At 44.4% G+C, this 20950-nt stretch overlaps 1 protein-coding gene across 3 annotated transcripts in view; it reads right to left on the bottom strand.

Annotated features, from left to right (window-relative positions):
- Positions 1 to 429: 429 nt before the first annotated feature.
- The window catches only part of AZI2 (5-azacytidine induced 2), a 174908-nt gene continuing 154387 nt past the window's right edge, over positions 430 to 20950 (bottom strand). For all 3 annotated transcript variants that reach the window (XM_078663951.1, XM_078663952.1, XM_078663950.1), the window contains exon 9: positions 430 to 4496. In XM_078663951.1, coding sequence (XP_078520077.1) covers positions 4135 to 4496 — 362 coding nt within the window. In that variant the 3' untranslated portion in view covers positions 430 to 4134. The remainder of the gene's footprint in view (positions 4497 to 20950) is intronic.

Raw genomic sequence — 20950 nt, 5'->3', positions numbered from 1 at the left:
ACCTTGTGCTCAAATCCGCAGCTTTTCATCTCCTTGAGGTCAGTAAAACGAGCACCACATTTAAATTCTGATAAGTTATATTTGAAACATCTAGAAACAATTATGTTTGAGGTTTGTACTATAAACATGGTCAAAACTATTTTATACGCGGTTATACATTACACCAATAAGACATGCGGAACATTCAGAGTTGAAGGCTACAGACATTACATGGAATGCAAAATCATAAAAATAGATTTGAACTAGGAGTGGCTCTGTCAAAACAGAGAGATGTGCAGTCCTAGATTTACTTTAGATAAACGGTTTTGCCACCTGAAGCATATACATGGGCTAGTCTTGAGTGTCAATTGGATAAAACATTGTTAAATCTCTTAAAGGCAATAAGGTGCATTGAACAGAGTGCAGGATGCTGGAAATAACAGCCTGATCACGATTTCAAGTGGTCCTTTTAATAGTGCAATACACCTCCATCAGTACTTAAGTAGCTCAGTTAAGAATTGCCATCTTAAATGCTATTACACTGTCCAAATTTTCAGCAAAACATTTTATTCTGCACGTCGTCACCAGCAGTTTGAAGAGTGCTTCATGTACAATACGTCTGATCGTAGGTTCGATTATTTATCAAACCACAAAATCGACAAGAGTTGTGGTCTTGGGGTGGATAACAACAAAGAAAAATGGGTCTTAAAACGGTCAGAATGTAAGAGGAAATACAGTGGATTCAGAAAAAAAAATCTTAACTTCATCATAATACTATTTACAATAATGCGCAAAACAAATATTGCTTTACTGTTTCATAGAACTGAACAAAATCATTGAACTTAATTTGTATGTTAATGTAAAGCTGGAAGAAAAGTGTGGAGTCCACTATAAAGTGTATCCACATGATTCTGAATAAGCAGGAGTAACTGTTGATGCTCCCTGCTTATTACACTGGCATTTATGTGGTTTGATCAGCTAGAGCTCTGCAAGTTAAATTTATTCTCATGCATATGGGGATTTGTTACATTACTGTTCCAGGGACTATTCTCCCTGGAGCATATGAGGTTCATCAGCCTCAAGAAATGGAATGAAAGCGCTGGGTGAATAGCTAATGCATTGTTTATGCATGCCGTTCACAAGCGCATGGAGGGGTATGCACATTACGTCTTCCAAATACATCCGCTCCAGTGAGTAGTTGGATATCCAGCTTAAAGGACTTCCACAAAAACAAAATTCTCACGTGTGATATGGTCTACCTTTTAGGGCCGGAAGGACAGTGTAGTCAGTAGAACGACACATGACCTCCCATTATTGAAATATCTGACCCGTATGGTAAGGGACATTGTGGTGGGCACCATCATGAAGGTGTGAGGCATCAAGTGGTAGATCCAGCTGTGAGGAGGATGCAGATTCAGTGCAAATAAGAACAGCCACGTCAAGCCGAAGCATACAGAGTGATGCCTTGTCACATGAAACCAGAAGGCTTGCCTCAACTAAATGACAGACAAAAAACATGTATGTAGTCTGCATATCTTGGCAAGGCAATAACTGCTGCAGAGCGGATCAACAGCTTACGGAACGGCAACAAATAAAACACTTCAAAAGCCCCCACAAAACAGTTGAGTAAATGACATGAAACAATGGTCTTAAAATGAGAAACTAAGGGGCATATTTATGAGGGTTTGGTGCAGCAAATCACCTTGCTATGCTGCCCTGCATCAAAGAGAAAGGGCAGGACTGTGAAGAATAATTGTCACATGGTGAATTCCAGTCCCTCCCCCATGCTAGCATTGTTTCGAAAGACTAGCACCAACACAGGCACCCTTGCAACATGGTCCCTATTGTTTTTGTGCATGAAGGGGCACCTTCCTTCTCCAGACAATCCTGGGAGATTTTTTCCTCTTTCTGTGGTGCTGTAGAAAGCAGCACACATAGAAAGAGGGGGAAAAAACTAGAATAAAGTTATTTCTTCCTGTTGCACCTCCCCTGGAGAGGCGTAAGGTTTTAGCGCAACCCCATGTCTACAGGGTCTTGTAAATGTGGGGATGCATCAAAATCCATGGGTGTTGCGTGGGAACACCCATCGCAATGCCCACGGAATGACTCCCTAGCGCAGAGTAAGACAAAGCATCGATTTGCACTGCCTTGCCTTACTCCATATCTATGAGGCCATACAGACCCACGCAAAGTGGCTTTGCGTCGCCTCATAAATATGATTTGGTTTGCGCCGTTATTGCATCACAAAAAGTGCTGCGGCGCAAAGAGCTCGTAAATATGCCCCCAAGAACATTCATGGTGCATCAGTTCTGTGCATGTGGCTTTGGCTGTCATTGCAGTCTGAAGGTCCCGGAAAATAAACTGTTGTGGGCAACAAAAGGAGAGATTCCAGAGTACCGGAGTGATTTACGGGGCAGGTGCCCGCCTCATGGGTTGACGGTTGTGCTGTGCATGGGAGCAGATGTCGGCCTCATGGGTTGATGGTCGGGCTGTGCATGGTGGCAGAAGAGAGAAGGCGTTGCTAATGGCTTTCTCTTACCAGAGCCATGTGGGTCAGACATAGTTAGGAGGTAGGATAGCACTGGAGACCAGAGTAGCTCACTCAGCAGTTGTATTAATATCTAAACAACACACACCCTGTTAAGATGTAAAAGGATTGGAGGAAAATGTCAGCAGCCGAGGAGGTCTGAAAAACTGGTCACAGGGAGAGAAAGCAAATGGTGAGCTATTACCAGAATACCACAGGGAACAAAGCCTTTCATTTTAAAATAAAGCGAAGTCCAAGGAATGTATTTGTTTCAGTGGTGATTGGTTACCACTTAGACGTAGTAGATTTAGTACTAAATCGTTATCATCAATTTGCTAATGTTCTGAGGGACAGGCTGTAATGGAGAACTGGCAATGGCCCACAGAGTGCATGGTTTATAAACCTACAGTACTAAAAACAAAATCAGTGCAACAAGATGGTGTAAGAAACCAAGGTTACGATTCATTCAGGCGCTGACCAGAGTGTTTTTCATAGGGTTTCAATAAAGAACTCACCAGTGCCATGAGAACCAATAGTACTTTTTTGCCCAGATGGAGACTGAGCAATGGCTTTACTGCACCTTTCATCGCATGACCCTCCTTTTATCAGCTAAGCATCACAGCAGCCCTGACTGGAAGGACAGAACCCATTTTTTTTAGTATTAGACTGCTGTACCAGAGGAGGAATTCATTTTGCCAGCCTCATTCTTCGCATGGATGCCAACCTAAAACCTGTGGGAGGCCAGGTAAACTTAACAGTCAATTCTTGCATTGCAAATCAACGGGGCCAGAGTGCATGGGGCCAAATGCATTTGAAAACATAGTGAGAAGACATGGCGGTGCCTTCAGCGGTTTGTAGTGCTTGGAGGCACCTGCACACTGCTTCATTAACAACCAAGAAAAGGTTCATCGAGAGATGCACTAATTGAGCTGCAATAAAAGGTCTGCCAATACTTATAAAAGCGTAGCCATCTTCACAACACTAATCTCCATTTATAACACTTGTGCTGGCCTTGGTTAGACTTCCTCTACAACAACACCACATTAATAACCACCTTCATGCTCATCCAATGAGGACAACTTGTTGCAGTGAACGTACCAACGCAAGCTACTGTTTGAAGAAGGGGTGCAGTGTTAATATACTGTTAAGTACGCCTTGTGCCCAGATCTATGCCAGATGTGTAGAGTAACCACCGACTGCGTAAATCAGTTCCGTTTAGATCCACTCTGCATAGACTGGCATATCCTTTGTTAATATCATCCTGCGGGTCAAACTTCATACTTGCCAAACTTGTATCTGGATAGTTTATATGCTTCTCTTGTTTTATATACATTACACCCTGAACCCGGTGAACTCAAGCCTCAACAATCCTTGAATATATTTATCACATCTTTGGGATAGGCCAATTGCAGCCTTAGAAGTTCTTCATACATGAAAGGTACTGTGCATTTTACTCTATACATATGCATTTTTGTTTGAGGATCTTTTAGTCCCATTTCCACACATCCACTGCCTTATGTAGTCAGTCGTTCCTACTACAATCCAGCATGCTCTGGAGAGAAAACAACCAACATGAGCCCCGAACTCATGAGCAAATGTTCTTTAACATTTGTGCAAACAGTTAGGATTCATTTTCTCAAAAAGTAAGGAGAGGGTGGAGAAACATTGCTTTTTGCTTCCCAAAATGTTGAGTCACTTGGCTTTGGGGAGCCTGAGAAGACCCAGGAGTTTTCATCGAATGAGCCCTTCACAGAGAAGTCATTTTCCTGGTAGGCTGGCCCACCAACAGGGATGGGTCTCTCCTCTGTCCGTGCACCAGGAACCCTTGGGTAAGGGGTTATAGGATCGCCAGAAGCCCAGCAGGCAGGTCCATCTTCTGCATGGAGGAAGTAGTCATGTTTTTTATACTCTGCACCAGACGAGGTCAGTCGCAACCTTGTATGGCCCGTCTCTAGATCTTCCATGCACTGCACTGGTGCGCTCGTTGTGGCTGGGGGAAAAACAGAGAACACCATGAAACGTTTCTTCGTATGACTCTTGCAGAACAAACAATTGAAGTAACATGGCTTATGATTCAGTTTTGTGATATATCATGGGGCAATCATCTTTAAACGGGTTTGTGAAATTAGAGGTGACCAACAGTGGTTCATTAGTGCAGCAACTAGGATGGGGAAAGACGGGAGAATGCCGTGCAACAACAGCTGCCTTATTCATTTGATTTGAGGTTTGTGTAAGGTAAGGCATGTGATGATACCCAAAGATCAGCACAGTGAGCAATGCTTTTACTTCAATTGAGGTAGTTGACCTCTTGAAGACACTGTGACAAGACAACTTAAAATACGAACCTAGGGGGCCCATTATGATGTCGGGCGGTGGCAATCCGTCCGACATCCACACTCGTTCCCCCCCGCCCGCCATTTTAGTGGCGGGGGGGGAGCTCGGCGGACGGAAAGACTGTCCGCCACTTTTCCGCCCCAGTCGCCTTGCGGCCGGGGCGGAAAAGGAATAATATGGTGGCGGTGTCTATCGGACACCGCCTGCCATATTAGGATGGTTGTCTTTAGGTGCGTTTCCGCGGCGGCGATGCCGCCACGGTAAGGCATGCAGTCTTCACTCTGCGGGCCCCCAGAGTGAAGTATAGGTGGGGGGTGCACACGGGGGGTACCTGTGGTACCCCCCCTTCATTTGCATTACGAAAGCGGCAGGCACCGCGCGGTGCCTGCTGCTTTGTTAATGAAAATGCTGAAATGCATTTTTAGCATTGTGGTGGGCGGTGCAGAGAGCACCGCCCGCCACAATGCTAAAAATGCAGGATGTGCCCGCCACTGTGGCGGTCACATCCTAATACCCCCCACGAGACCCCCGCCCTTATGGCGGGCGGTCCCAAATTCCGACAGGATGGCGGGCGGACAAAGTCCATCCGTCATCCTAATGACCCCCCTAGAGAGGAAATGGACACTTCCAAGGTAGAGCATCAAAACTGCAGGTATAGGCCATGCTTCAAATGTTTATCAAACTATCTGGATTTAATGAAGTACGAAGTGTACCAGTGTTTCATGTAAACTACAAGGGAAGAGTTGCTTGCTCATAAAAGGGGTTTTATATCAAGAGTATCTATCGACTTCCAAAATGTCATATTTTAATATACCACTTCCTTTCTAACTTATTTTTTCTTTCTACACATTTTTTTAAACTGAACAATTGAATAACCGATCTTAGAACTGAAGTAGTGATGTAAAATTGATATGTACAGAACAGTTGTCAATGAATGCCCAACCATCAACATGAGAGCAGGAAGCTCCCAAAGGTTTTTCCAAAAGGTTTTGTCAAGTTCAATATTTCTGTATCTTAAGATGAACAGATGTCTAGAGCAAGTGTGCATGTGCTGTTAAGGTCCCATGGAAGCATTATGAAGGGCCTCGGGAGGGAAATGTGTGTCAAACAATTTAAGAACCTCATAACAACAGGTGACTTGAATAAAGAAGGTTGGTCAGGCAAACCAAAAAAGGCCAAGAGGGCAGACATAACCTTTAACTATGACCATCAAAAAATCTTGTCGGCCAAAGATAAATCAAACACGGTGCGCAGTCAAAATATCGAATTTTTAATATCAACCTACACTAATATCGAGTTTTTAATATTGTAGGAACAGAATATCGAAGTCAAGAATATCATTGACCAGAATAGCGACTTTAAGGTAAGTAATTTCGATTTTTTTAATATCGAAGTAAATAATATCGAAAGCAAAAATATTGTTGTAAATAATATCGATTTTTTTTGTTATGTATTTTAGGATGTATTTTATATGTATGTTTAACATTTTTATGAATGTTTCTCAATATTTTTAAATATATGTATTAAATGTTTAGAAAATAGTAGATTTTTTTAAAGTAAATTTTGTGTTTTATTATCAGAGCGGGTTGTGGGTTCAATCAATCAATCAGGTCATTTGTAAAGCGCACTACTCACCCGTGGGGTCTCAAGGCGCTGGGAGGGGGGGGTGCCGCTACTGCTCGAACAGCCAAGTCTTGAGCTTCTTCCTGAAGGAGAGGTGGTCTTGGGTCAGGCGCAGATTGGTGGGAAGTGAGTTCCAGGTCTTGGCGGCCAGGTAGGAGAAGGACCTTCCTCCTGTTGTCTCTCTTCGGATGCGGGGGACGGCGGCGAGGGCGTGGTTGGTTGATCTGAGGAGGCGCTTGGGAGTGTAGAAGTTGATCCGGTTGTTGAGGTAGCTCGGGCCTTGGTCGTGTAGGGCTTTGTGCGCGTGGGTGAGGAGACGGAAGGTGATTCTCTTGTTGACCGGGAGCCAGTGCAGATCTCTCAGGTGTCCGGAGATGTGGCTGCGTCGGGGGATGTCGAGGATGAGTCTCGCCGAGGCGTTCTGGATCCGCTGGAGTCTCTTCTGGAGTTTGGCCGTGGTTCCGGCGTAGAGGGCGTTGCCGTAGTCCAGACGGCTGGTGACGAGGGCTTGGGTGACCGTCTTCCTCGTCTCGGTGGGGATCCACCGGAAGATCTTACGTAGCATGCGCAGGATGTTGAAGCATGACGAGGAGACGGCGTTGACTTGTCTGGTCATGGAGAGGGAGGAGTCCAGGATGAAGCCCAGGTTGCGTGCGTGGTCCGTCGGTTTGGGCGCGGCGCCCAGGGCGGGGGGCCACCAGGAGTCGTCCCAGGCGGAGGGCGTGGAGCCCAGGATGAGGACCTCCGTCTTGTCTGAGTTCAGTTTCAGGCGGCTGGTCGTCATCCATTCGGCTACGTCTCTCATCCCTTCGTGCAGGTTGGCTCTGGCGGTGGCGGGGTCGTTGGTCAGGGAGAGGATCAGCTGGGTGTCGTCGGCGTAGGAGATTATGTTGAGGTTGTGTTGGCGTGCGATGGCCGCGAGGGGGCTCATGTAGATGTTGAAGAGGGTGGGGCTCAGTGAGGATCCTTGTGGGACGCCGCAGATGACTTTGGAGGCCTCTGACTTGTACGGTGGTAGGCGGACTCTTTGTGTTCTTCCGTCGAGGAAGGAGGTGATCCATTCCAGTGCCTTCTCCTGGATTCCGATGTTGCTGAGGCGCTGTACTAGGGTTCATAGGGGAATAGTGTGGGAAGTAATTTAATTATAATTAATTAATGTTTTTATTTATTGTTCTTGATTGTTAATTTATTGTTAAATATTAATTGGTAATTATTTTTTATCAATTGGTTCATTTATAATTATATTAATTATAATTAATTTATTATTACGTTTTATTTATTGTAAATTAATTGGTAATGAATTTTTATTGAATAATTGATAATTAAATTGCTATTTTTAATGTGTAGCGGGTTGTGGGTTTATAGGGGAATAGGGTGGGAAGTAATTTAAATATAATTAATTCATTTTTATTTATTGTTGATTATGAATTTGTTAATCAAATAAATAAAATGTGTTTATAAAACTATTAATTATAATTCATTTATATTTATTATTGTTAATGTATTGTTTAATTAATAATTGGTAATTAATTTTTATTAATTGATAAATTAATTGTTATTTTATATGTGTAGCACGTTGGGTGGGAAGTAATTTAATGTTATTTAAGTAAATATTAATTTAATAGGTATTTGTTAATACTTTTTTTGTAAAATAATTATTAATATGGGATTTATATAACAAAAATATTTAATTGATAAATATGTTAATTTAACCCCTACGCTATCCTACATTTTCCACACTGTCACACTCACTGGAGTTGGGATAGTCATTTTTCCCCCTACGCTATCCAACACTTTCCCTACTGTTGCACTCAATTTTCAATTTCAAAAATCTTTATTCGGTTATTCATACAAACAACCATAAAAGCACAGTTCAATAAAAACACAGTTAAAATTAGATCAATCTAAAAACCACATCCACAATTGATCATGTACAGTGCAATGTTAAAAACAACAATTCTAGACAATTAACCCTCCATGCTATTTCTAATTCTTAGGGCTAGTTTTAAAAAGCCAGTTACAAATAAACTGCAATCGTGAGTTAGCAACTGTAAATAACAAAGTGCAGGTCTAACCTGGGTAAAGTTCAATTTTTTAAGAAGAGGCTTTAGATAAAACCTCCGAGGTATATCATAAAAAGGACAAACAAATAAAAAGTGCACCAAGTCCTGCGGAGACACATTGTCGCAGCCGCAGGACGGTAGCACTTGACCTCGGTGGTTACCCTTTGGAACAGCAAGCAATAGGTGGAAGAGGTCCAGACGGAACCTGGTTAACAGAAAGCGATCAAAGCCAGACATCGGCCAGGACAAATAAGGTTCCATGTTTGGTGTAGATTTCAGAGCAACTTATTTCCGGACACTACTTTTATTCAGTTCCACCTCCTCACGATGCAGATACCGTGAGAGGGAAAAGGTTTTCCTCACATACTCAACATCAGCTCTGCTGATAGAGTCTGGACTTACAAAGAGCTCCGGGCGCCCCAGTTCTGAGAAGCAATCTTTCAGATATTTTAACCACAGGATTTTAAGCATATTGTCCCAGGATAGTGCTTCTCTCAGAAGTTGCTGATTAAGTGGCAGATCTTTATTTAACCAGCATTTTAACCAGCAAGTTAATGGCCGTAGTGCTATGGTATCACTTAAAAAGGGAATGCCTAGTTCTTCATGCACTATAAAGCTGGCCATTCCCCTTGGGACCCCCAGCAGCTGTTTCAGAAAATTATTTTCTGCCACCACAAGATCGTTGACTGCCGTACGCCCCCATAACTCGCTTCCATAGCAACCTATCGCCACACTCTTAGTCTGATACATTTTTAACAATGCAGCAATTGGGCGTTTGCCCATTTTCCTAGCAAAGTTAAAAATGGCCGCATTTGCCCGGGTTATCTCCCCCCTTTTCCTCTGGACTGCAGGGCCCCATTTCAACTGGTTGTCAAACAAGACAAAGAAAAACCAAAGGTGATGATGGACGGAGCGTTGACAATACAAACACTCACCCCCAGTCAACTGATCTGGGTTTAATCCATCACCGTTCTTTAGCTCACTCCGCCACCCCAGTTCAGACATGGCTATATGCAAATCAGTCTGACCCTGTGCCTTCTGGGAACAGTCCAGCCCGAACTGCCAAGCCATGTCTTCCCTGGACCGGAATCAAGCTTCCCAGGACCGGTTTCTGGCATTACAGCCGTCTTCAGCCGGGCTTGCTTGACTCCAGTGGCAAAGTGAGCAAGGGACTCACGTCTGAGCATACCCTGCCAACTTAGGGCGAACAAAGAAAAACCAAAGGTGATGATGGACGGAGCGTTGACAATACAAACACTCACCCCCAGTCAACTGATCTGGGTTTAATCCATCACCGTTCTTTAGCTCACTCCGCCACCCCAGTTCAGACATGGCTATATGCAAATCAGTCTGACCCTGTGCCTTCTGGGAACAGTCCAGCCCGAACTGCCAAGCCATGTCTTCCCTGGACCGGAATCAAGCTTCCCAGGACCGGTTTCTGGCATTACAGCCGTCTTCAGCCGGGCTTGCTTGACTCCAGTGGCAAAGTGAGCAAGGGACTCACGTCTGAGCATACCCTGCCAACTTAGGGCGAACAAAGAAAAACCAAAGGTGATGATGGACGGAGCGTTGACAATACAAACACTCACCCCCAGTCAACTGATCTGGGTTTAATCCATCACCGTTCTTTAGCTCACTCCGCCACCCCAGTTCAGACATGGCTATATGCAAATCAGTCTGACCCTGTGCCTTCTGGGAACAGTCCAGCCCAAACTGCCAAGCCATGTCTTCCCTGGACCGGAATCAAGCTTCCCAGGACCGGTTTCTGGCATTACAGCCGTCTTCAGCCGGGCTTGCTTGACTCCAGTGGCAAAGTGAGCAAGGGACTCACGTCTGAGCATACCCTGCCAACTTAGGGCGAACAAAGAAAAACCAAAGATGATGATGGACGGAGCGTTGACAATACAAACACTCACCCCCAGTCAACTGATCTGGGTTTAATCCATCACCGTTCTTTAGCTCACTCCGCCACCCCAGTTCAGACATGGCTATATGCAAATCAGTCTGACCCTGTGCCTTCTGGGAACAGTCCAGCCCGAACTGCCAAGCCATGTCTTCCCTGGACCGGAATCAAGCTTCCCAGGACCGGTTTCTGGCATTACAGCCGTCTTCAGCCGGGCTTGCTTGACTCCAGTGGCAAAGTGAGCAAGGGACTCACGTCTGAGCATACCCTGCCAACTTAGGGCGAACAAAGAAAAACCAAAGGTGATGATGGACAGAGCGTTGACAATACAAACACTCACCCCCAGTCAACTGATCTGGGTTTAATCCATCACCGTTCTTTAGCTCACTCCGCCACCCCAGTTCAGACATGGCTATATGCAAATCAGTCTGACCCTGTGCCTTCTGGGAACAGTCCAGCCCGAACTGCCAAGCCATGTCTTCCCTGGACCGGAATCAAGCTTCCCAGGACCGGTTTCTGGCATTACAGCCGTGTTCAGCCGGGCTTGCTTGACTCCAGTGGCAAAGTGAGCAAGGGACTCACGTCTGAGCATACCCTGCCAACTTTGGGCGAACAAAGAAAAACCAAAGGTGATGATGGACGGAACTGGGGTGGCGGAGTGAGCTAAAGAACGGTGATGGATTAAACCCAGATCAGTTGACTGGGGGTGAGTGTTTGCATTGTCAACGCTCCGTCCATCATCACCTTTGGTTTTTCTTTGTTCGCCCTAAGTTGGCAGGGTATGCTCAGACGTGAGTCCCTTGCTCATTTTGCCACTGGAGTCAAGCAAGCCCGGCTGAAGACGGCTGTAATGCCAGAAACCGGTCCTGGGAAGCTTGATTCCGGTCCAGGGAAGACATGGCTTGGCAGTTCGGGCTGGACTGTTCCCATGAGGCACAGGGTCAGACTGATTTGCATATGGCCATGTCTGAACTGGGGTGGCGGAGTGAGCTAAAGAACGGTGATGGATTAAACCCAGATCAGTTGACTGGGGGTGAGTGTTTGCATTGTCAACGCTCCGTCCATCATCACCTTTGGTTTTTCTTTGTTCGCCCTAAGTTGGCAGGGTATGCTCAGACGTGAGTCCCTTGCTCATTTTGCCACTGGAGTCAAGCAAGCCCGGCTGAAGACGGCTGTAATGCCAGAAACCGGTCCTGGGAAGCTTGATTCCGGTCCAGGGAAGACATGGCTTGGCAGTTCGGGCTGGACTGTTCCCATGAGGCACAGGGTCAGACTGATTTGCATATGGCCATGTCTGAACTGGGGTGGCGGAGTGAGCTAAAGAACGGTGATGGATTAAACCCAGATCAGTTGACTGGGGGTGAGTGTTTGCATTGTCAACGCTCCGTCCATCATCACCTTTGGTTTTTCTTTGTTCGCCCTAAGTTGGCAGGGTATGCTCAGACGTGAGTCCCTTGCTCATTTTGCCACTGGAGTCAAGCAAGCCCGGCTGAAGACGGCTGTAATGCCAGAAACCGGTCCTGGGAAGCTTGATTCCGGTCCAGGGAAGACATGGCTTGGCAGTTCGGGCTGGACTGTTCCCATGAGGCACAGGGTCAGACTGATTTGCATATGGCCATGTCTGAACTGGGGTGGCGGAGTGAGCTAAAGAACGGTGATGGATTAAACCCAGATCAGTTGACTGGGGGTGAGTGTTTGCATTGTCAACGCTCCGTCCATCATCACCTTTGGTTTTTCTTTGTTCGCCCTAAGTTGGCAGGGTATGCTCAGACGTGAGTCCCTTGCTCATTTTGCCACTGGAGTCAAGCAAGCCCGGCTGAAGACGGCTGTAATGCCAGAAACCGGTCCTGGGAAGCTTGATTCCGGTCCAGGGAAGACATGGCTTGGCAGTTCGGGCTGGACTGTTCCCATGAGGCACAGGGTCAGACTGATTTGCATATGGCCATGTCTGAACTGGGGTGGCGGAGTGAGCTAAAGAACGGTGATGGATTAAACCCAGATCAGTTGACTGGGGGTGAGTGTTTGCATTGTCAACGCTCCGTCCATCATCACCTTTGGTTTTTCTTTGTCAAACAAGACACCCAGATATGAAAAGGTGTTTGTGGTAAGAATCTTCTCCCCATTAACATGAAATAAGAACATCTTCTTATAACCTTTCCCTACGTTCATTACAAAGGATTTTGTGTTGTTAATGGCGAGATCTCGCTGCACTCACTGGAGTGAGAATAGTAATGTTTCCCCCTACGCTATCCAACACTTTCCCTACTGTTGCACTCACCGGAGTGGGAATAGTAATTTTAACCCCTACGCTATCCATCACTTTCCCTACTGTTGCACTCACTGGAGTGGGAATAGTAATTTTAACCCCTACGCTATCCTACACTTTCCCTACGGTTGCACTCACTGGAGTGGGAATAGTAATTTTTACCCCTGCGGTATCCAAAACATTCCCTATTGTTGCACTCACAGGAATGGGAATGGTCATTTTTACCCCTACGGTATATCCAACACTTTCCCTACTGTTGGACTCACTGGAGTTGGAATAGTAATTTTATTTCCTCTGCTATTTAATATTTTTGGTATTATTTTAGCTAATACACTGAAAAATTAATTTAAAAAAAGATTTAAAATAATGTTAATTTGTTACATATATGTATTTAATTTTTATTTATATTGGTTTATGTGTATAGATGTATTTATAAAAAAACAATGTATAAGTTACTAAAATAAATGTTAAAACAAATTAATAAGTATATAATATATGTATATGTTTAATGTATTTTTAAATTATATGTATTACTTATAATTTGTAAGCATTTTAAAATATTTTTAACTATGTATAATTCAATTATATGTATTTACTTTATTTTACATTATTTTTTTAACTTAAAAAAAACGATATTTTTAACGATATTTTTAACAATATTTTTGACATCGATATTTTTTTGCTCGATATTTTTGTACTTACCATAATGTAGATAGGCTGTCGATATTCTTGACTTCGATATTTTTGCTGCGATATTTTTGTAGGTAGATATTGTGACCTACGATGTGATTCATCAAACACCACAAGGTATGATCATTTGTCTTGCAGGGATCAAGCCAACAGCCAGGGCTTTAAGTGGGCCGGCTCCTGCCCGTGCTGAGCACCAGCAGTTCTTAAAAGCAGGTGCTGTGGTGGGTTCCTATTGGGCTCTCCATTTTTCCCCTCACCCTCAGGGTGTGGAAGAAAAATCTTAGCTCTCTAGCAGTGCCACTGCTCAAAGTCGTTATTGTAACTTCAAAGAGACTCGTTTTAGTTATTTCACAGTCTCATCATTTCATAAACTGAAGCATTTTTTATATTATATACAATAAAGCCATAGTGGTTGCTTATTTATCATAAGCAACTAACAACCATTGACAAAGCAAATAGTACTGGCTTGTTGTATTTATAATGGTACTGTATCATATATCTGGATGCAATGACAGAAACAGCAAAATACCAGTCGGGTTGCACATTATGCTAAGAACAGATTTTTAGCTGGCCTGTTTTTCAGCCATGCCCTTAATTACATCGGCCATGGCCTTTTGGGAAGACCCCCCCCAATCTCCTCTGTTTTTTTCATCCCACTTAAAGCCCTGCCAACTGTCCTTACACCACGCCACACATTTCTCCCAACTCCCCATATAGGTGGACAGGAGAAGCACATATATACAGTGCTTGAGAAGCAAACAGACATGCACAGAGGTAGCGGGCGGAGGGGCTGGGGTAAACAGACAACAGAGGGTGGGCGGGAGGGCTGGGGCAGCACATTCTGAAGAATGGTGAAGAGCATGGAGGGAGGAAAAGTACAAGAGGGACACAGCTTAAAAACGCACACTTTCTCGTAGAATGCTTAAACAAAAAGAAATAGAGCCTGAAAAATTGAGCAGTGGAAGGACAAAATAATGCGTCCATGCTCCAGGGGAGTGACAAACACAAGAAGAGGAAGGAAAGCAGATGACTAAGACATAAGCAAATGAGTGCCAACAAAGGCAACCAATGGTAGGCAACAACAGCCTCTAAGCCTACGGTAAGGTAACAATAGGTCTTCCAAAAGAAAAAGGATATGCGGTCTCTTCCTTAGGTGAGACCTATAAAGGGCATTAGTGGCTGGCCAGAGTGAATTATGGGTTTATTCATTCTTCTCGGGGGTGTGGGGTGGTTGCCAATACTTTTTAGGTCTCGTTTAGGCAGCGCTTGCACTGTCTCTTCGAGACATGTTGTATTCAGGATATGGGCATAACGCTCTGCCCATCTTTTTAATGGCCCCTGTCCCGGCCTATTGTAAATGGTGGCTTTTCATTGGTCAATAGGCTGTGTAGTCCCTCCTTAGTACCGCCTTGTCTCTTCTTGTAACCGCCCATGAGAACACCCCTTTTACATGTGTTGCTACTCCCTAGGTTTTAATTACGGTCTCAGGCACTATTCTTGTTATTGGCTTTAGGCAGGACACACACACTTGGGCCTAAATTAGGCTGGCTGTGGTTACTTCACTCACTAGAACATATCACATTTATATGAGACCGTCTATAAATTTCCCTTCATCAGCTCCACAGAGTACAACCTAATTCGAAAATAATGTAATAATTCTTTTGTCACATTTCAAAGCTACTAATTGTATATGTGGACATAGCTATTTGAATGTACTTGTAGTACTGTCTTGCATGCAATGCATAATGGGTAGGGTGGATTTACCATATCTTCTGCAGGGTGCAGTACCATATGTGACCAAAAGAGGTCCCCTTTTGGCCACATATGGTACTGCACCCTGCAACATGGCTAGGTAAAAAACATTGTCATTTATAATGCCATTATCTCCAACTTTGTAGATATGCAGTGCTGGTGCCTTGCTCATTAGGGACCTCTAGGTGCAGCTTGTGGTAATGCACCTGGACATTCAGTGCTGGTGCCTTGCTCACTGGGGAGCTCTAGGAGCAGCTTGCAGTACTGCACCGAGACATGCAGTGCTGGTGCCTTGCTCCCTAGGGACCTCTAGGAGCAGCTTGCCGTACTGCACCTAGACATGCAGTGCTGGTGCCTTGCTCACGAGGGACCTCTAGGAGCAGCTTGCCGTACTGCACCTAGACATGCAGTGCTGGTGCCTTGCTCACGAGGGACCTCTAGGAGCAGTTTGTGGTACTGTACCTAGACATGCAGTGCTGGTGACTTGCTCACTAGTGACCTCTAGGAGCAGCTTGCGGTATTGTACCGAGACCTAAAATTCTGGTCCCTGGCTCACTATGCAAGCATTTACAATGCACTAGGGCTCGCATTACTGAAAGTATGAGCTATTGGCGTTGCATTATTATTTGCAACACCAATACTGCAAACTAACAGTAATGGTTGATTGATTGCATTGCAATTGCTTGTTTTTTGATTGTGTGGAAGTAGTATGCCTACACTGCTCAGTTTTGGTTACTGAATAGCAGGCTCACCCCATTGGTTTCTTCTGAGTGGGGGAAACTTCCCTTACTCTCTAATGGTTGCTAGAGAGTTTGATGGCATTCACTACTCTGTCTTCTCGGTTAGGGTTATTATAAAGGGACAGGAGGGGTTGGCGTCACTTCCTTCCACTGGTCTTTCAGGGGTGGGACAAGACAGAATGACCATCTCAACTCACTCCTGGATCGGAAGAGCGTGATGCATCCAGCACTGTTGGACTGACCTTTCTGTGACTCTGGCACTGCCAGATGGGCTAGCTTGAAGGGGACAGAGTGGAGGATGCTTCCAATATGGCTCCCATTATGGCTCTGCAAAATCTTGGCACCTCGTCAGGTCCCAACCCAGGGTGCACTGCCACTATTTGAATTCTCAAGTAAATAACAACAGTTCTTTTAAAGATTAATCCATTTTTTATTTCATTCTATTTTACTTCCATAGTTCATATTTCATCCAATTTTAGATAGTTCTACCACTGTCTATCCAGGCTTTCTTTCTACAGACATGGAGATTCACCATTCTTCAAAGCACGTCGTATTTGGTCAAACCTAATTCATTATGAGCACTAAATGCCCTTCTTCAGGGGTAACTACAATAAAACAGATAGAATATAAATAAGTAATACCCATCCCAGTGTTGTGTATATCAATTGTTTCACCCTACGCCACTTCATGAGTGAGAAGTGCCCTCAAAGTAAATGAAAAATACAGCCCACGCAACATAAACACAAAACAGATTATTAAACCATTGATTCACCTGTGTGCATTCTTCCTTCTTGATGTGTGCATATTAACTCCCCTTTAGCTCACCATACCGAAAAAGGCCAACACTGGGCCTTTCAAGCCTGCGTATCTGTCAGTGCCCGACCGACCGTCCAACATTCGCTCCCACTGGTCTCTCCTGGTTGTTAGTGAGGGACTCTTCCACTGCACTCAGTCTCTGAAAGGTCCTTTCACAGCTTCTTCCTATACACTAATGCATGGTAGAGCACGTCTGCAGATGGTTTGCTGGATTGATTTGTCCGAGAGTCTACACCTACAGGTTTAAATCTACTCTTGGCTGTAAATTTATGAACTTTATATCTTTATACATTTTAATTGTCTACTCTACAGTGAGAATATTTTTTCTTGGGAGTCCCCTACATTCACACCAACTTTGGGGGCCTTTCTGCCTCACTCTCACCCTAGAAATGGATTTACTCCTGTGCTTCACAGGAGGAACTCTCCAACTATCTCTAGGGAGGGATTGAGACAAGTATATTCCAAGGAATCTCCACTCTGCACTTGTGGGAGCAGATTTACTCCCATGTAATATTATACCATAATGTGATAGTATTACATGGAAGTAAATACATTTTGAATGAAATTGCTCATTTTGCGAATACAACCTTTTACCGTGCCCATTTGCAATTAAGTTTAAGTGGTTCCTGTGTGAGGTACCTTGCACTTTCTGCGACAATATCAGCTTTCATCTCCAACACTATCACCTACAGTTCAAGCGCTTACAATGGTTTCGTATATATATATATATATATATATATATTTTTTTTATATTTAAATCAAGGCACATATATGGATATATGGAGTGGTGAGTAAAAGAGTAAGTTTAATAAGAGTTGGAACCCAAAGTTTTCCTTAGAAGCCTGTAGCAAGTGCTGCAGAATGTCAAGGCCGCCTAGTTTTGATTCCACTTCATGCTTTTTTTCGCCCCCTCCCCTCCACTTCTTGTCTCTTGATATCACTCTTGCAGGTTTTCCATTCCTCCTTTTTTTACTTTGGTTTAACTGCCGGCATGACTTCTTCTTACCATGCTTTAAAATATATATAGAGATCTTCAGCCTTGCGCAGAGGAGGCTTTATTGTTTCTAACTTAACACTTTTTGGTGTATCGTTCAGCCTCCTCAAGAATGCTTGCATTGCAATCCAGGGGGATTATTTTACAACTTGATTCTCTTTTGATTTCTTTTTTTTTTAACTGTAGCAGAATTAGTTATAATGTTTTCATGAGGACTCAAAATACAAGCTAACTGATTTGCCACGGCTTGTTTTAAATACTGCAAGTCCTACCACCTTGGACCTAAATGGAATAATTATTCAGATTAAGGTAAGGTAATGTTTAAAACTCGCCCGTGGATAGCTGTGATTTTGAGAAGTCAGGATTAAACAAAATAACAAGTGTAAAGAATTTAAACACCACCAAAAAAACTGAATCAGAAAGAAACACTACACTAAATAAATCGGACACCAATGTATTAACAATAGCCTATATTTTTATGAATCTATTAACACTTAGGAGAAAGTGATTCGTTTTGCATGGTTAGCCCCACTTTACCTGGTTTTGATGTGGTTTCGATTGTAGTGCACAGGGTCCCTGCCAACCAGGACTCCTGTGCCTGTGTTTCTTCCCGGCAAAAACATATTTACAATTGGTACTTCTGCCTATTGTAAGTTCCGAATAGATGTACCCTGATTACCAAGAGCCTGGGAGCTGAAGAGGGGCCCCTGGCACCCCTTCGCTGGGACCATGCCACTACCCTTGCAGGTCCCTGTGAGGGAGAAAAATGATGTCGACATGGCCCCCTGCCTGGATGCGCAAGCCAGCACTGCCTGGAAGTATAGTTAAGTAACCTCTCTAGCAGGGTGCACTATACCACAGGTGAGGGCATATCTACAGGAGCAGTTATGCGCCTACAATATTAGGGTCAATTCCTTAATATTGTAAGTGCCAGTGAAGCCATAGAGAGAACATGGGCTGTAACTCGAAAACTCTAATTCCACAGCACCATGATGGCTTCACTGAACAAAGGAGGGTTTGGTACCAAACTGCTTCTCTCAAATCCACACTGATGCCAGTGTGAGATGTATTGTACCATGTACTCAGAGGTGCCCCCTGAAAACCTACCAACCCTGGTGTGGACTCTGACCGGCTGTAGGCAGCCAGCCACCACCAGACAAGTTTCTGGGCCCCTGGGTAGAGAGCCCCTGATCTCTGCCCAGAATGTGCATTATTTCTGGTGCCAGAGGTTTCACACTTCCTCCCCCAGGATGGGCCAGTGTTCGAAACGGCCGTTTAGTAACGTAACCCCCAGCCTATGGTTTACACCCCTACTTTGGGTGGGAAAACATAGGGGAATAGGAGGTGTGTCTACCGCTGCCAACTCCACCCCTAAGGTGGGGAAGGTGAAGCACATCTTTCAGCAGGATGTGCTGTTTGTGGTTGATTGGTGGAATTTCTAGTTGAAGTGCTGGACAGTGTAGCCTGTGGATATAGGCTGCATTATCTGTCTTTCAATTCTCTCTTAAGTGTTTGTGCAGTTCTGCATGTTTTGACAATTTAAGAGATTATTTTTGATTGCTCCGGGGTCCACGCACATGGGCGGGACTATTCACTAGATTATGACTATACACAGAGATCCCCTACTACAGAACTCAGACATCAAAAGGTACCCCAGCACCTTGGTGAGCTGAACAGATGGTGCCCCCACAACCCTCTAGATCTCTACATACCTCTGCTGTTGTTTGTCTCCTTCATGCAACCTCTGTTGCAATGCCTGCAGCCTGTTGCCAAAAGAAAAAACTCCATTGAAAAGCATTGGGCACCCACGCTGATTTTGCACCCTGCAACTGACCTCCCTTGTGCAGCTGGTGGTGTATGTTTGGTGCTGCTTTGTGACCCCCGTGCTTATGCTATTCCCCCAAAGCTTGGCCCCTGCAACCGATCTAATTACCTGTAAGCAGTGTGGCTCCAGGCTCCCCCAGTTTCCATTGAAACCATTGGGTCGAACTCTGATTTTGACCCCATTTATACCTGGCCACCCCTGTGACATTGGTGGTGCAGTTTTGGTACTCACCTGACCCTTGTCGCTTGCTGACTTTTAGTGCCAAAGACTGGAATTGTAAGTGCAATACTTACCTGTTTAACCACAATATTTTTTCCCTATAGGATAACATTGAACTGTTCTGAAAAGTTTCTACGTGTTGAGTTTTCAAAGTAAAATTTCTTTTTATTTAAAAACATACTTATCTTAGTGCGAAGATCTTGGCCTTAAAATAAAATAAAGGAAAACCAAAGGGGATGATGGACGGAGCGCTGAACAATGCAAGCACTCACCGCCAGTCAACTGATCTGGGTTTAATCCATCATCATTCTTTAGCTCACTCCGCCACACCAGTTTAGACAAGGCCATATGCAAATCAGTCAGACACTGTCCAGCCCGAACTGCCAAGCCACGTCTTCCCTGGACCGGAAACAAGCATCCTGGGACCGGTTTCTGGTTAATCAGCAGTCATCAGTCAGGGAAGACATGGCTTGGCAGTTCGGGCTAGACTGTTCCCATGAGGCAAAGGGCCAGACTGATTTGCATATGGCCATGTCTGAACAGGGGTGGCGGAGTGAGCTAAAGAATGATGATATAAATACTTAAAGGAACAATAAGGCACAACTTTTCACTCCACTGTGAACAAGCATTGGCAAGTTCAACTAATTTGACACTTAGAAACTCTTCCAAGAAAACTGGCATCAAAGTTGAATGCGGTCACTTCCAGGTACTCTAAATGACCAACTCTGGCATGGGGCAGGCCAGGAGGACCAACTAAGTCGAAGAAGACAGTTACCTCAAAATAATTGCAGTCACTATTCCAGATCCAGGGTCAATGGTAACTTGCCATGGAATCAAAAGGAGTAGTCCTGATGCAAGGAATGCAGAAGGCTGAAGGTGCTCAAGGATGCTGCAGTCGGTAGTCCTGTTGGAAGGTGTATTCCTGGGGTCACCACTTGGTCCACAAACACAGTGGGGCAAACTTTGGGCACCGAGGTCGACTTCCCTCAAAATCCAGATGAAGTCCAGCCCTGAACTACTTGCCACTGGTCTCCAGCTATGATGGTTATGGCGCTTCCCTGTTTTAGGCAATAGAAATATGTGTTTTTAAATTTTTTGGATTGTAATTATGTGGTATGAAATGTTGTAGGGTTAAATTATTTATAGTTGAATTGTGTGGCATGGAATTATGAAATGTTCAAATGTGCTGTGTGTGGTAGAATTCGGTAGCGTAGATTTG

The sequence above is a fragment of the Lissotriton helveticus genome, chromosome 10, assembly GCF_964261635.1.
Source record: "Lissotriton helveticus chromosome 10, aLisHel1.1, whole genome shotgun sequence".
NCBI classification, from domain to species: domain Eukaryota; kingdom Metazoa; phylum Chordata; class Amphibia; order Caudata; family Salamandridae; genus Lissotriton; species Lissotriton helveticus.
The sequence above is the reverse complement of the archived record's forward strand: the minus strand, read 5'-3'. Positions and strand labels throughout refer to the sequence as shown.